Here is an 18926-nt window from a genome sequence, read left to right as displayed (position 1 = left end):
CGAATCTATCTTGCTGTCATCATATTTTCTTTTTTGTAGTTTAGCTCCTCTCAATAAATTTCTCCGAAAGAAGCACTTTAGACAAACAAAGAAGTGGAAGAAATCAAACAAAAAGTTTTTAGCGTTTACAAACAACTGCGATGAGCGTTTTTTTTAATTCATTGATTATATATTGGATTTTATTTATTTTTTTAAAATTAATTTAAATATTTTAAAATGTATGAGTGGACATACAAAAACATCTTTATTCAGCGTTAAGGTATTTACTTTTATATAAGTTATACATGTAGTAGATCTATATTAATTATAATTAGAGTTGTGTCGTATATTTGCTTAAATTTTAAATATGTTTTAATTTTTCTCTTTAATTTTTAGATGTTCCATCTGCAGCTATGGACGATAAGTAAGTTTAAATCATAAATTGATAAATTTTACATAAAAATCATATTTGTAAGCCTTTAATATATGGAAATTTGACCGAAATTACAGATGCCAGACTCCACTTCGGAAAGATACAGATGATGAATGGAAATCGTGTGCTTACGTTGGAGATGGGAAAGGTCCTGATATTATTCCAGGTGATTATTAGAATAAAAAAGATAATAAAATAATTTTTCTGAGGAAAAGATAAAGAATTTCTTAGAAAATAGTGCCATTGTTTATAGTTTAAGCTTACCTATTTACCTCAAATAATTGTGAATTGTTTTACGTTACTCGTAACCGATATCAGATAAATATTACAGTGTTGACAAAAGTGATTTTTGTAAGAATAAGTGAAAAGGAATCGAATTATCTTTGAGTTATGAATAGATCGTTGCAGAAATAGGCTGCTGAAAGACAATTGTATGATTATGTGTCGGTTACTGAATGAACTGGTGTGAAAGGATCACGTTGTCCACCAATGACCTGGTCACTCACCCTATGACAATTGGGAGTAAGACGACAGGCGATTCACAAGGGACTCGCTCATTCGATCGATACTAAAGCAGCTTGTCAAGCACTTACTTAATGATACTGTCACTTCAAAATTCTATACAATACGCACGCTCTTCTAACAATAAACTTATTTATAATTAACACATAAAAATTATTATATTTTTGAATAAATAAATGCTAAAATAGCAAAGTACAATTCAAATAAAAAAGTCTTCCTTTAAGAACGGAATTCTTTATGGCTTAACTAATATTGGCAGATCAAGTAATTACAAGAAGACATTCAAGGATCTAATTGCAAACGGAAGACTGTTTACAGCTATTTCCGTTTTTGTTTTTTTAATAATTATGTTTACTGTGAAATTAGAAACACGAAAGATTCTCTTTAATTATGTACTATGCACTCTTTATTCACGTTACAAACACGTTCGAATTCTTTCATTTAATTTAGAAATGTTCAAAAACAATTTTAGGAATTCTTTTTTATTAGACAAACGTACAGACGTTTGAGCATTCTCTTTGTAAATAATACAAAACAACTTTGACAATTAAATGAATTAATTTTTTGATGTTAATCGTGTATTTTAATTAAAGTTTTAAATAATTATCATTGAAAATATGCTTTTTTACAGATCACTTTAATCATGGATCTTCTGAAATATGACATTTATTTGACAAAACTTGCGAGTAATTTAAAATTTTTTAAATTTAATTTTACAAATTAAAAGTTTTGTTGCTTTAATTAAATTAACAAATAAAGAATTTGAAATATAAAACTTTAATTATTTATTCACCTGAAACTTTTAAATTCCTTATATTCTAAACTATATAAAAACCGACGTGTAAGTACAATAAATGTATAATTTACTTAGTAAAAATTTCCAAACTTATTATTATTATTTTGTACGTGCTTTTAAATTTGCCAAGTGCTTAAAACTTAATAATTATTATACGAGGTAAATAAAATACTGTATAAACTGATAAGTTTATATTTTGTTTCTCACGTATATTACAATTAATTATTATTAATATAAAACAAGTAAAACTGTGTTTAAACATCAAATTCTTCCGAAAATTTCTATCTTTCCTGTACAGATATATGCAGTGGATTTATAATAAAGGACACATACATATATATAAAGTAATTCATTGTCCAGTGCCGATAATAGACCATAATCAAACATTAATCTTCGAAGGATTATGACAGTTTTATGTATTAAGCATCGATATATGATGCCTAAGGAAAGCAAATTATTCAAGATATTTTCGAAATTCATGAAAAAATTTATTTTATTGCACTCATTCACAATATAAAACTAAACAATAACGTCGAGTAAAGACTCTTATCTTTCGTGATTTATAAAGCTTTCAATCCTTATAAAATGTATAATCAATTCATGAGGATTAACTATTGGATATCCTTTATTTCTTTAGTATTAGGTGAAGTTTCAGAATAAAAACTTTGTTTATTTTTTGAATATTTGTATATAGAAATAAGGGAATCCGGTTTTTCTGAAGATATGATGAGTGAAGGTGTAGCATTCCAAACTGGAAGTCAAAAAGAAACGGATCAAATCAACTGCAAAATGGTAAGTCGTTTATATATGAAAATCAAAATTTACATTTATTTATAAGGTCTTTCAGCCTTTAATATTGATATACATTTACATGTTTAAAAATATAGTCAGAAATTCGTCTACGAAATTTTGCATAAAGATGAAATTAATGCTAACTTTATATTTACAGTAAACGTGCAGTTCTTTATTTTGCGATTAAATATGCTATTAGTAAAGTTGAATAACTTCATTATATAAGTTAAACATGCGCCTAATTACGTAATTATTATATAATCATAATTCATGAATAAATCCTTAAAGTGGAATTAATGCAACTTTAAAGTTTGCAATAATGACAAACTAATATTTCTGATTTGATTGATTCTAGTTAAATATATTATGAAGATATCAGAGGCATACATTTTATTACTATTGATTGTTTTTACACACACACATATATATATATATATATATATATATCTTTTTTGTATGTAAAAATTAATGATTACATTCTTCCAGTGATTTTTAAATAATTTTCACCTCGAATCAACTTATTTCTGTCGAATAAGTGACGTCCAATTATTGCGAGTAGTCTTGAAAAATTATTATTGACGTCTTTTCATAAAAATCTGCCGAAAAAACACTTTCTCTTTTCGTTCCTTTCGAACGAAAAATAATAATAACGATCTATTAAAGTAAAGGAGGAGGAAGTAAAGATTATCGTTCATATTTTTGGAATAAAAGTTATTTTTGTATTGTTAAATAATAAATTACAACAAAAAGTTTATTACATTTAATCAACTAATTATCGGGTTTCTTTGTTTCTTGCCGTTTTTTAGAAATCTGCTAACATAACTTTACTACAGTCGTCGCCTACGTATAGGAGTAGAACAATGGAACACACCAGTTTACACAGTTATTGTTCGTCACCGACTAAAAAGTTTACAAATGTAACACCGACATTTACTAGTAAACAGACTAAAGTCTGAAAAGAGGTAAATTTCTTAATTATATTAATTAAATATATGATAAATAAAGAACAAAATAATTATTACATTTACAGAGAATATACACAATTAATTGTTAACTGATTATAATTAACGAATTACATACTAGAAATAGTTACGAATATTAAATAATACTTAAAAATAAACGAGGATTTATAAAAATAGATAAACTTAATTTACTAGAAAATCTACTTTAAAGTTGTTTAAATGTTATAATTATTTAACAATCCTTCAGATAAGTCCCTATCCTAATAAACTCATCTAAAGTGGAGATTATTGAATAGAAGAAAGAATTTTTGCATAAAATAAAAGCTATTTTTTCCTCTTTTTCACTCTAAAAATGACAATTTAAATCCTATTTTTTAGGAAAGATATTGTACAATTACGAATTTTTAATACGACTTCATTATATCGAAGTACACACAATTACTGACGGGTCAGAATTAATCACTTATATACATGAAATAATTGTAAATATTAAATAAAATCGTGTGAAAAAATCGTGTAAATTTATCTATTCGTAAATCTTCGTTGAAATTTACTTGAAAGAAAAACTTTAGCGTGTTTTTTGAACTTTATAATGATTTAGAAATCCAGTCAGATAATTCCCTAGCGTAAGAAATTCATGCAAAGTGAAGGTTATTAAATAAAAAAACATAAATTTTTTATATAAAAATTACAAAAAAGAAGATTATAATAATGAAATACTTAAGATGACAGTTTTATTTTTTCTACTTTTATTCTATAAAAGCGACAATTTAAATCCTATTTTTTCAGGGGGGAAAAATATATATGAATTGTACAGTTATTATTAATTGTATTTTCCAATGCAGAATTTAAATGCTTTCTAATTGAAACTAATTAAAGTTTTTAATATAACTTCATTATATCGAAGCTATTAAATATAATGAGCCGAAACTCTACTTATCTAATGGAATTTTGATCCTTATCTCTAATTATATTCAGTAGTAGAGATTTATAAAATGATGAAAAGATAATTAAAGATTCAAGATAAAAGAAATTAATATAAATATTCTTAAAATATGTAAACAGTCGGATTAAACTCAGATAATTAATTTTCTCATTATTTAAAAACTTATTTTTAATAAAATTACTTTTAATTAAAATTACAAAAAGGAGTAATTCTTGTTATTCACTTTGTTATTAATTTAATAATTTTTTTCTTTTTTTGGAATAAAAATGAATTATTTTTGATTTTCTATTTAAGTAAGATTGAAAATACGCTTTCAAATACATTACTGATTATATAATTTTTTAATTATAATAAAATCTTTCGGAACATAGTATAAAGGTTAAATTTATTTCTAAATGCAATTTTAACCTACAGGCCTACAAAATAGTATGTAAGGTATACAAAACTATAAAATATTCACCGTATAACCGATAGGATATTTATATAGTTGCGGCTATACGGTTATGTATAATATAACTTACATTTATTACACAGATATATATACAAGTGGTGAAGAGAGTAGGCTTATACCATCAGTATCTAAAGTTAAAATTGAAAAATATTTGGTCGAACCATATAAAAATTATATTGTAAAATTCAAAGATATTTATTTTAATTGGATAAACTCATTCCTACTTTTTAAATTTGAAAAATCTCGTCTGAATTAACAGTTATTTCACTTAAGTATACAGTCAATAGGAACAATTCTTTAAGACTACAACAAAATATCGAATAAATGAGACATTCAAAATGATATTTTTCGGAATCTAACAAATGTTTCCTGTTTAAAATATTTCATAACATTTGAATATTTTCAATTACTCATATTTATGTTTAATAGTTATATATAAATCGATAATTAAAATTCAAAATTTTTATTCGTAAAGATTTGTTTTGTTAGAATTTGAAATTCTAATTCTATAAAAATAAACTAAATGTTTTCAATAAATAATTTCAAAATGTATTTTATGAAAAACAATTTGAATAATAAAATAAAATAAAATTTTTAAAAATTTATATAATTTGGAAATGAAGTACAAATCGAAATAACCTTAAATAGAACAGAATTATTCATTTCAAAATAAATTAAAATATACGAGAAAAACATTGAATGACTTATTAATCTTTTGACACTTTTTAAAAAAAGATTTTCTTACGACGTAGCCATTTCTGTTACCATTTGATTTTTATAAAGGAGTTTCCTATTTCATTCTTCTGCCATTTTTCATTATTTATTTCATTTTATAGAAAATCTTAAAATGAATGATCTGAAAAAATTACATCAGCCGTTTTAAGCACAGAAGATTTCGCTATTTAAAGTTATTTTTTATGAAAAAAACATTCTTGTCAATAAAATTTATTAGTAATGTTTCTTAAATCTCGTTTACCTTATTCAATAGAGATCCATGTAGATAACAGAAAGATTATTCTCGGCTCCTTACATCCAAACGGATATTTGAATATCCAATAGAATAGATTAAAGATTATATCAATAGTTTCGGGAAACCAGTGAAATGTAAGGAATAGGTAAGCAAGATTTACAAGGATTTTTGAAACTAGTATCAATAGCTCTTGTATTAGCAGCGCTTACACCCAAAATTAACTTCTATCTTACTGTAGAAAGGTGATAAAGGGAAATTTTTAAGACAAACTATAAATTAAAAGCTTAATGAGAGTAGCTTTTATAAAGAAAACATATATTTCCTGAATTTTTCATGGAAGAATCCCTTGAAATGACACAAACACCAATCCTGTGAGAATAATTCTGTTTCATTGAACCTCATTACTTTTACAGATGAGTCAAAGCTCAAATCATTTTCAAACTAGTCTGCGACGAGTTTTCATGTAGACAGAATATTAGAATTCTAATTACACTTACAAATTCACCGAAAGAAACATTCGGTTATACTGATGTGCTGGTTGATCTGGAGTAGGATTGTGTTGAATGAGCGTAGTATATGTCATTTTAAAGTTATCTTGTCAAATGTATACTCTAGCGTAACAACCTTATAAGAATGCGTTAGTCAGCCAGATATGTGAGCTGAACTTCCCAGGACAAACAACTGACAGAAGAACCCTTCATTAGCTAAGTTTAACTCTCTAGTTGAGAAATAGAGATAATGCTTGCTATACTGATCAAAGATGTAATCAGAATGACACGTCATTCAGAGTGTTGTTTGGCTGTAAGAGGTGATCGTGTTTCCTGTTTACTTTCTGCCCTAATGATATCTGACATCTCAATTTGAAATCTCATACCTCTTATGATGGAAGTATGATGAAATGAAGTTACGTTTAACTACGTTTAATGCTTACACACAACATTAAATTTCAAGAAGCTCCATTAAATATAAATTTCACTTATTTTACAAAATGTTTTCAGGTTTTAATTTTGAATAACAATGTAGATAGGGCCTCTAGAAACAATGTAATTAGCAATATCACTCACTAGCAACGATTCTAGGACTGTTTTATACTAGGAGAAATCGTTTATATAGGTAAAAATGGAGGTCTGATATATGAATTATTATAATTTAATTTTAATTTACGATCTTCCGATGCATTTTCATTAAAACTAAATATTAAAGTTTAATTTCCAATTCATTTTTCTAAATTTTCATACAAATTTTCACTTCTGTAATAAAGATTTACTACTGTATGAAAAACGATCACATTAGTATAAATTAGTAGAAAATTGTTTTCATTAAAATAAATTAGTTTCTGTTAATTTAACAAAAAGAAATCAACTAAGAAAATATTTTCATTAAATAATTTGTAATATTTCTTGGATAAATTTACAGAAAATGATACTTAATTAACTTATTAATTTTTATCAATAATTAACAAAACATTAAGTTTTTATTTTATTCGTTAAATGCAGATAATTATCATATTTATTATTACTTTTTATTACAATTAACATTTTCTGGAGAAGTCGTATTAAATTTTATTTATTACAAACTATTTGTAAATTTTTTTATTTATTGCAATAATAAATTTATTATTTGATTTACTTAAATTTAGATAAAAGAATGCATTAGAAATTTTAATGTAAATAATATAAATTACATATTTATTCTATTATAAAATTTCTTGTTAATGTATATAAATTTTTAATTAATATTTAACTTAACAATAACTTTTAGAGTTTTAATTTAATGTTTGAATTTAAATCATTGTTTGGATAATAAATTGTAAAATCTGTTTTTCTAAATTATGTATCAACATATTTAATAATTCATTTTATTCCAGTTACCTTTTAAAAGACATCTTTGTGCGTTATATAGCGACTTCTCTTTTCAATATTTCTCTCTTTATTTCCTCTCTCTCCCCTCTCTCTCACTATCTCTCTCTTTTTTCTCTGTTTCCGTCTTTTTCTGTCTCTTTTTTTCCTACTCTTTCTCCCGTTCTCTCTCTGTCTCTTTCTTTCTTTTTCTTTCTTTCTTTCTCTGTCTCTCTTTTTTCTCTGTTTCTGTCTTTCTCTGTTTCTTTCTTTTTTCCACTCTTAATCCCTTTCTCTCTCTGTCTCTCTCTTCTCTCTCTTTCTCTTTTTTCTCTTTCTTTTTCTCTCTGACTCTCTGTTTTTTCTCTCTTTCTCTTTCCCTCTTTCTCACTTTTTTCTCTTCCCTATTTACGTACGAAATATTATGTGAACGCCTAAGTTACATGATAGATTTTTCCTTCATTTTATGTTATCCCTATAATACATGTTATTCCTTCAATTTGTAAAAGTTAAACACATATGAAAATTTAAAATATGTAATTATATAAAATATTCAGGAAATTTTCTATCGACTTCCTCTTCTGACACCAGTCATTGTTTCTTAAAGTTTTTTCTATAAGCAAAAATAATTTTGTAAAAAAAAAAACATTTTTGTAACAGAATGTTTTAATTATAGAGCATCTTGATCTTTTCTTTTAAAATTTAAAAAAAAGAGATATAAAATATTTTATAAAGATAATTCGATAATCTGACGTCACTTGTGACCATAAAAACATTTCAGCAATTTCAGAAAATGGCATTTATTTTGTGAAAAATGGTAGCCATTTGTTCCAAAAAATATTGAATTTATAAATTTAATTTTTGTATTGCTTTCAATTATTTTAAGGCAATTCTCAAAGTAGAGTTTTTTTATAGAGTATTCGTTATATAAATTTTTGATATATAAGAATAATAAATTAAGTATAACATTTATTATTATTAATATTTAATTCTCATAAACGAAATAAAAAGAAGTAACAAATAGCAGTGTATAGTTGTTATTTCCTCAAGTGTAACGAATAAATGTAGTATGTTTGCCATTTGAGACGTTTTAAACATCACAAAAGCAAATACCTGAGATGTGATTATAATTTTTTAACGTTACGACTTATTTTTTTCCTTATTTTTGTGCAAAAACATTGCAAAAAGATTTAATTCACTTCTTCAGTAATTCAGTAGATATTTATATTTTTTCGTTTTATTTAAATATTTATATATTTAAAGTATATTTTAAATTATATTTTAAAGTTCTTGTAGTAAAAAATTTTAAATGACTTCTAAAAAGATGTTCTATGCTTGTAAACATTTACAGTATTTATTTACTTGTCGTGTTTGTGAAAATATAAGGTGTCGCTTCTAAACAAAAAATACTTTTTAATAAATAAAATATAACATAAAATTATAATTAGTAAAAGAACAAGAAATTTAGCAATAATTTTAAGCGAAATAATTCAATTTTTCTTTCTTACACGTGGCATACGACACCCAAATTATCATTATTATTATTATTATTGTTGTAATTGTTATTATATAAACGTGCAGCACTAAGACTTTTATTATATCGTTATCAAATTTAATTTAAGAGCAAATAAATTCTAGAATTTACCATTTAACTATGAAGTATTTAGAAATTATTTCGGTTACAAACAGCAAACTTTACCGTTACGCCTGCAATTATCCGCACGAATGCGATATAATGAAAGTTTCTAGTGTTGTATCTAGTTGAATGAAAGTCGCTTACTTAACATTCTTTCTACTTATTAGCATGAAACTCTGATTAATTGTCAGCATGTTGTCCTCGCCTCTTCTTGTGCAGAAAGAAGACGTACACGACAATCACTACAACAGATATCGCTAGAGCGATGTTAACCGATTGTCTTACACTATGCAAGAGAGAAGAGGAAAAAAAATACACTAGAAGTCAGAAATGCCATTGATCAACACACGATCTACCAATTTAGCATTGTAGTGATCGTTGTTTTCGTTTTTACTTCATTTCGTCAGCCTTGGTCGAACGATCACTAATGGTCTTCCTTCCCGAGAATTAAAGAACACTACTGTATAAAGTTTAATGCCGACCTTGCAGGAATGCCGACATACAGGAACCAACGGAAGCTCCCCAAAATGTTAATGCGCACTCCCGTAATTGTGTGTTCAGTATTTTTATATTGCACTAATAAAATCTCAGGGAAGTTGTTACTCCGCTAAGAGTCGACTGCGGCTGTTTTATAACACTGCAACCATACAGAAACGTCGAAATGCCTGCTTTGTGATCTCATTTTTTTTTTGTAAAGAAGACGTGGTAAGCTCACCAAGAAACACGTGGACAAACTTTTCATGTATATCGAATATATGGTGTGATTTGAATATAAATACTTTCGCTTGTATACAGGTGGAGAGATTTATAAATATTGTGTTTATAATGACAATGGTGATTTATGTATCTGATTATAATTATGAAAAGATGTTTCTTAAGACGTTAACTGATGAATTTTGTTTTTTTAAAATAGATTTTCTAATTAACAGCATGGAAGGATATATTAATTTTAGTTGTAAATGATTGTAAAAATTAATAAAAATAAAATTCCAACTGTTCGAATAACATTTCTTGGAAATTGTTTTTGTAAACATATCAACATATTCGGATTGGAATGTAGAATATTTAATAATTTTTAATAAATATTTCAAATGTTTATAGATTTAATCTCTTACATTTGGTTATCAATTTACATATTTTTATTGAAGAATTCGTAGGGTAACATTGAAAACATTAACGTTACAATACATTTGAAGTATTCTTGTTAAAGATATATAATTCTTACGAAAGGGAACAATTATTGAATGAATAAAATATAAGAATTTTTATAGTAGTTACTATATACATAATATTTTAATAGTATCTCAAAAGTATGTCAAAGAGTATTTCAAAGTATTTGTAATATATATATATATATATATATTTTATTTTGGAAGAAAAATATATATTCAATAAGATTAGAGTAATACTTTGACATTTTGAAAAATGAACGAATAAGATAAATTATTCTGTTCCAAATTCAAGGAAATGTCGAAACAAAGTAGATTTTATTTTGTCATTTTAATTCTATCCCATTCTGCGACCAGGAAAACTTTCCAAAGAAATCTTTCTCTTTCTTAAGGTAATTATAATTATTTCGTAATTTTACATAATAAACATTGAGGATTATTAATTGTTTAAAATTTAATAAATTAAAATATAATCTATAAGAATTATAATTAAATATTTTAACTTTAAATGGGTAACGTGCCCATATTTAGTTAATAGACACATGAAGAAAACCCGGAAAACTTCGCGTGGCCAGCATGTTGGGAGTCATACGAATGGCTACATTCGAACACATTTAAATCTAAATCTGTATTATTTCACTGATATATTTGTTTAATTATTTCTAATTTTCATTAATTATAAAAATGTTGTCTTTGACAATAAACTGGATTAAATTATTTTTAAATTCATAATTTATAGCATGGAATTTCAGGTGCTATCACTGGGTAATTTGCGGACTATTTTCCAATACAGCATCTGATTTTCAACCGATAATCATTAAGTGTTTTTACTAATTACTAATTACGTACTTTAGACATTTAATATTTCAAATACTTAACCAAAAATTTAATATATAAAACCATTATCCACTTTATAAAAATTTAAAACTTCAAAATATTTCTTATATAGTAACGCCAGGCATTGTAAAAATTAAGAAAAAATCTTTCTTAACACGCTCTATTATAATTAATTATATTATATATTAAGCACAAATTAAAAATAACAATAATAAAATTTATAAGAGATGGTGCGAAGCTAATAATTTATAATGATGTATAATCACCTCATCAACACATTCTTCAAATTAGTAATTTATATATTTGTTTAAAAGCATTAAATAACGTAAAAATAATTAAAAATGATAATTTATGAGCATTTATAATTAATATTGTTGATAAAATATTGTGATGAATGAAGAAATATTTCTGGTGAAGAAGTGCCAGACGAAGGATAAATAGGCCTGTTTAGGTTTCAATTTATAAATTTTTTATTAAAGGAAACCCTAAAACTATTAATTGTAATTAAAACCTTATAATTTCTGATTTAATTAGACAAATAATTAAATAGTTGAAGACGTTTAGTGAATTTTTTAGATAGAATTATTTCGAAAGACTGTTTCTATTGTGCGTAACTTTGTTTCACCTATCCAATAAATTGCTTATTGTTAATTTTTTCATTTATTAGTACAAAAAATATTTTCTAAAGATTTTAATTTATAATTTTAATTATAATTTTTATATTTATCATTCTTTAAAACCGTTAAATTAGCTTAAAACATCATAAAAATTAAATTATAACAAATGTAACAATTGAATAAATAAACGTGATAAATTTCTATAATATAGATTGTAAATTATTAATATATTTAAAAATAAATTTATTACGTGAAATATATTTTAAATTCCCTATCAAAGGTCATATTCATGATGGAGATGAGATTTTCTTACAATTGAAATGAGTTAGCATTCATTTTAAACGGCAATTATGAGAATTCTCTTAAGAGAAGATGTGTAAATTAATTCTAAAGACAGGTATGTCTAATTAGGTTATATACACGTCTGACATTTTATTGAACTTGTACAGAAAGATTGAGATATTAAGTAAATATTAATTACTATCGCTTGTAGCATACGAAATGTCATAAATCACATTCCATTCCCAAAAAAACAATACGCAATTTAATTATTAAAATATTATAATCTGTTTCTTGTAACTTTAATCGATTTATATAAGATGTCATGTATTATTTTTGTCTTCTTTTGGATACTGTTTATCTTCAAATTACGTTTTCTTCCTAGAAAGTTTATTCTGTACACTCAAAGATATGTTTTAAATGCAAGAAGTAATGATTTTTCTTCGTGCTTATCGCTAATATTTATAATCTGAAATTTCAAAGATACTGGTACGAGTGTCTTCATCCTCATCCCGTACTTTCTACAACATCATTTTCTCCTAACAAGTGATTCATTGTCTTCTTCTATCATCGATTCTCTTGCTCCTTAGAGAGTTAATTCGACTTTTACACAAGAAGTCTGTTCAGTAGAGAATAGAAAGAATAGTTTACTTACATTCAAGATTTTCTTTAAAAATCTCTGATTGTTTGTTTTGATTCAAATTTCTCGAAATATGAACGTTTGTGAGGTAAAGGTGCTTTTATTCAAGAACTCGTAGTCTTGTAAGCTTTGATACATTGAAGAATTTATCTTAAGTCTAATCTGAATGGTAAAATCTCAACAGAGAATAGATAAAGGTCAATTTTGATTATTAATAAAAAAATAACAGCAGAAAATATTCTAGATTACTATTTGAAAGCAGACTATTATAAATATGATAAAGAATAAACTGATAATTGTAATTTAATCATCTAAAATAATTGATTAAAAAACTTTAATCTTCTTAGTTAAAATTCTCTACTGGAAACTAAAATTTAAAAAATGGTCATAATGTATTCATGAGTTAAAAAATTAATACAAAAAATTAATGGAGAAAAATGACAAGGCTTTTTAATGTTATCAATTTAATTGAATAGAAAATGGAAAGGGAAAACAATTAAATGCCGGAATCACGATTAATGCAGAAAAAAAAATTATTGAAAATATAATAAAATTCATTATTGTTATAAATTTAGCGACAAAAATCGCTATAAATTCAGTATTAATTTGAGAACGTCACGTTAAACTTTCATTTCCTTACAAGTGATAGGAAGTTTAATGAACCTTTCAAATGAATAAATGTATTAAAAACTCTTTTGCAGAATATTACTTGCAATTAATACGCTTGCCTGTATGAAATGATCACGAGATAAGAAGCTATTCTTAATCAAATATTGAATAAATAGACATTTTATTAGTTTATAAAAGCATAAACGGTGGCACCGATTCGTAATTTTGAATTTAAGACACAAGACTAACCTGAACTACTTGTAATCCCTTTGTTATTCAAAAATGAGTTATGTTTTATGTATTTTTATGAATAAATTCCTTAAAGTTATTTAAGTGTACAGGAAATTTTACAAAGATTGATCATGAATATATAAAAACCGATTCAAAAAGATGTAGATCGGTTTTTGGGAGTATTCCTGTATCGATCTTGCTTTATTTTCTTCTACTAATGCATAATAAGTAATTAGAATATACGTTTAGGAATTTAGCATAAAATTTATAATAATACAGTCAAAGGAGAAGAAAAATGTGAATTTTACACTAGATGCATTTGAAAAATATCGAAAGCAACAGAATAACACATATCACAAAAAGGAAAAGTTAAAGTTTTTTGAGTATCGATTATAGATTTTTATTGAAAATGTTAAATCGTTTGAATAAACCCATTTCACAGGTTTTTGAATCATAAAGAAGACATATTCAAAGAAAAATTTCTTAAATCATGTATGAACTTTCATTGACTGTATAAGAAATCAATTGTATTCATTTATAAATAATATTATATCTTGTTCCCACAATAAAAGGTTAAACTACCCTCTTTTCAACAATGAAAAAAACCATAGGAATTGCCTTTTTAGATAAGAAATCACCAAGAATATTGTTCCTTAGAGATAAAAAATATGCTAATTCTCGTATTAGAATGCTAATTCATTTACATAAAAGTAAAGATTTCAATCCATAACACACTTCTGACTCTACCTATTATGTCTCGATAATTAGTATATATTACATGCTTCCACGATCTTGATTCATGGCGGAATCTATGAAAATATGTAGATTACATGCTGTTCATCCGATAAGAACCATAGTAATGACTTTGGTGTAAAATTATATAGAAACGAGACATGCTTCGATAAATGATTATTTGGTGTATATTTATCGAATCATCCGTGTCATCTACTACATATGTAAATTGATAGAGCCTTGTAATTACGGTTTATGCGCATTCACTCCTTAACTTATCGTCGACTACAACAGTATAGATGTTAATTGTTATTGAAATAATAAATATGACGTGTAACTCTATAGAAATTCGTGTATACAATATACATTACAAAATTTCCAAATTATGCCATTCTAATAGTATCTACAGATATAAGTGCAAACTTTAAACGATTTCTTACACTAATCTGTGTTTAATTGCATTAAAGATATTATAAATTACAATTAATCTTTTCTAAATTTAATTCTGAATTAATTAATAATTACAAACTGAACTTGCGTTAGTATTTCTATTATTGTGGATCTTATTTAAGACGTTCATATTTCATCAAAATCATTGAGGATGGAGGAAAAATCGATGGAAGTTGGATGATAAATTGTTTTCGCAACAAGCACTTAACTAATTAAGTTACTTTTTTTAATGAAAAAATCATTTCTTATGCAACATCTCGCCTAATCTATTTATAGTTGGCTTATTTTAAGGATATTTTTGCAATATTTGAATTATATAAAACCTTATTCGATTCGACATCGTTTACAAAATAAAATTAGATTTATACATTTAAATAATTCAAAAATTTTTAGTAAATATTTTAGTGAATGTAAACAAATAATACTATAACTAATAATAACTAATGCAGGATAAATATGATTTTATATACGATATATATTTACTCATATTTATTTCTATATTTATTTAGTACTTTGAATAACGTGGATTTTCATATATATATTTAATCAGATTTTGAAGTAATTGTGAAAAATATATTTGATTTTTTAAAAAGCTTTTTAAAACTTTCGTTTACAGATTCCTCTGGCTTATTGCATTCTTTATACGAAGTATAAGCCAGATTAGCTGTTTTTTTCAGAATTTTTATGGAGTTTTCACTCGATAGATTAGTCCAAAGTTACTGTATTACTATGGAAGCAACATCCGTTTGAAAAATTCAACAGAGATTCGATTAGATAGCAGAAAACAGATTGGAGTACAGAACTTGTGTTTACTTGAAATATTCAAAATGTCTCTTCCAGAAAGTAGAAAATAAAACTGGAATATTATTTTCTGCATCATTACTTCCCCGCGTTACATTTAAGATACTTAAAACAGGAACCCAGAAGATTTCAATCCTGGTAAGTTAGTAATGATTCTAACTCTACTTCAGCTATTTATAAATATATTTAAAGAAGTATAAGAATTAAGTACTAGAGTTTATATTTAATTTCATCACATTTAGAAGAGTTTGCTTTTAAATTAATTAAAAATAACCATCGTGAGAATTTGATATTCATTTTGAAAGCAAAATTGATGCGTAAATTGGTAAAGGTTAAATATTGGAATGGGCAAAAACTTTGTAAGTTATTTACAGCTTAATTCATAAAGTTTAAAATAAAATTATATTTTTCCAGAGAATTTAAGTAGATCTTAAGAAATAAAGAAGTTAGTTTCATCTCGCAACTTTATAAATAATAAATGATTTGTTTCCTATTAAAAAAAACAGTTAGAGATTCATATCTGGACATTATAAATCTTGATAAATATTTATTCGTTAATAATAAATAAAATCGGAATTTTATTTTTCGAAAATCTTTCAAATATTGACATCATTTTCTGGCAGTCGAAACATTTATTTTAATAATTAAAAGTTAAATAATAGAAATTAATTTTCTCACTAATTATTACACTATTATCTTTATATATATTTATGCTAATTGACGTTATAAATTAGAAGAACTATAATTGTAATTGAATTATTATTATAATTACACTAAAATTGTAAAAAATATTGTAATATATAGCGATTTTTGAATTGGTCGATTGCGATCTATTATTCAACATTGTGTTATAAATGTAAATAATTCAAGTTTTAGAAAATTTTTAATTTTTTAATGTGAAGTGTTCGTATAGAATTTAAATATAATATAATGTATGACAATTTAATGTTAATAATTATTTAATTAAAAAAATAATGAGGAAAGAAAATTATTATTTTAAAATTTTTATTGGTTAAAATAGAAAAAAATTTTTATTATTATTTATTTTATTTTCCATTTCCTGTACTTCTTACAAAATTTAAGTGGAGTTGAAGTGTGTCATCAATTACGTCATCACTTAAAAGTTTTCTTAAATTATTCACTTAAGAACTGTGATTGTTTCATCTCTCGTACGTAATCATTAAAACAGAAAATATAATAATTCATTTTACTTTTTTAATATTACTCGTTTAGTAGTATATAATCATTTAGTTTTTGGTTCAGACTGTTGTAAACAGTATTATATTTAAGAAAATATTTGTTTCTTCTGCGATAAAATCGAGTAAACTTAATCTAATATTTTACACTCTTGTAAACTTTAATGAGTTTTTTCATTTTTTATTCGTTCTTGTTTTAATTTATGCATCTTTTATCTTCCTTTTTTGATATTAATCTTACTTTCTTTTATCATTTATCACTGTTAAAGGCTCATTAGCTGCCTTGTTTTTTCTATTCCTCTTCCTAATTCTCTCCACAATTTCATTAGAAAAAGTCGATACTTTTGTATTGTTTTCATAAGAAAAAATGTAATATTAAGTAAATATATGACTCTAAATTTTTTATCCTTAATTATTTACATTAAGAATCTATTGATAAGGTAAAAAAATTCCGATACGTCTGTATTAAAGTATGATGACGTTATAATAAAGAATTTGTTGATATATTTAGGAAAATATTATTAGTATATAAAATATTAAACGAATTTTATAAAAATAAATATCTTTTAGAGAATGTAGAAATATATTTTAAAACTTAATTTACTGAGAAAATTAAATTAAATTAATAAATTGGAATTTTTATATTTTATCACTTTGTTATTTATAAATAAATAACAGGAAGCGGTTTCATTATTATTTTTTATCTTTTTATTTTGTAGTAATTCGTGTTCGTGGCCGATGACGTTAATTTAAATTAAAAGTATGAAGTGAACTGTCTGAAATTTAAATATATTTTACAATTTTTTGTCACTTTAGAGAATATTTAGATATTTAAATGAGATATATCAAATGTTATTAACTGGGTCTTCAACGACATAGAGTAGATGGTGTGCAGCATTATATATATGTGATGGATGTTGTAAAATATTGTTTGCTTATTCAGTACGTTTCTGTTAAACATTGACAAGAGAATCATCGCTCATACACTTATGCATTAGATCTTCCTCTTCCTTCAAAATATATTGATTTTATAAAGAATGATGATATTTATTTCAAATAAAAATTGCGTAAAAGCTCGTTAATTATTGTAAACAATTGCAGTAAGTTAAAATTCAAAGAAAAATTATATTCGTATCTCGAATAGGATTTAATTCACGTGTACAATGAACTAAATTCATAATTTTATCTGAATTTATAACTGAAATTTAAAAATTTGTAAATAAGAATAAAAATAAGAATTGTGAATCTTTAATAATTTGTTCTATCTACACCTCGTGAACATCATAATCAGGGAGAAACCACAAAAGAACTCCGACTCTTCTGTGCAGTCTGTGCAGTGTTATGAAAAACACGAATTTTTAAGATTACAAAATTTATATATATTTTTTACTTTTATTTACGAATTTTTAAAGCAAATTTCGCTTATGATATTTTAGTATTAAACCAAGTTATAGTTGAGATTTTGTATATTAAAGCCCGTCAGTTATGGAGTGGATTAAACCATTAAACTCTTGTACAAGTGTTCAGGGTTCACACCTGACTAACAAGCTCTGGCAACCTAAAATTTTCTGTATTTTACTGACATGCTAAGCATCTATGTATGGGTCAAGTTGCCCCCATAGATTGTCCATCTGAGACGCAACCCTCCTCTACACATCACTCGTGTTGTATTGTCTAATCCAATCAATGCAAGTATTTTAAATTAAAATTTGTAATTTCTATCAATAACCAAGTCCTACATTTTCTTAGTTTTGTTGATAATTTAACACGACTCAATTTTAGGAAGATCATCAAATATAATTTGTTTGTATGTTTTTATTAAATGCAATAATTTTAAGGAACATAGAAATTGTTTTTATAAACTGAAATTTCCCTAAAACAATACGTAATTAAAGAAATTTTCAATTATTCGATATTAAAATAAGTGATTCTTACTTAACTTTTAAAGTAATTAATTATTATTTAATAGTATTTTAATTATCGAACAACAATTAACATTAATTTAGAAAAACGAATTTGTATATTTTTTTCAACACGTTT

The 18926-nt window shown here is 24.9% G+C and overlaps 1 protein-coding gene across 1 annotated transcript in view; it reads left to right on the top strand.

The window, feature by feature from the left end:
- LOC136976181 (protein turtle homolog B-like) overlaps positions 1-10183 on the top strand; it is a 109415-nt gene extending 99232 nt beyond the window's left edge. Inside the window, exons 10-14 of the mRNA XM_067271440.1 lie at positions 376-403; positions 490-578; positions 2425-2522; positions 3329-3484; positions 9493-10183. Coding sequence (XP_067127541.1) covers positions 376-403; positions 490-578; positions 2425-2522; positions 3329-3478 — 365 coding nt within the window. The 3' untranslated portion in view covers positions 3479-3484; positions 9493-10183. The remainder of the gene's footprint in view (positions 1-375; positions 404-489; positions 579-2424; positions 2523-3328; positions 3485-9492) is intronic.
- Positions 10184-18926: the final 8743 nt, after the last annotated feature.

Source organism: Centruroides vittatus, unplaced genomic scaffold (genome assembly GCF_030686945.1).
Source record: "Centruroides vittatus isolate TY-2023 unplaced genomic scaffold, ASM3068694v2 contig_10, whole genome shotgun sequence".
Lineage (NCBI taxonomy): Eukaryota > Metazoa > Arthropoda > Arachnida > Scorpiones > Buthidae > Centruroides > Centruroides vittatus.
The sequence above is the reverse complement of the archived record's forward strand: the minus strand, read 5'-3'. Positions and strand labels throughout refer to the sequence as shown.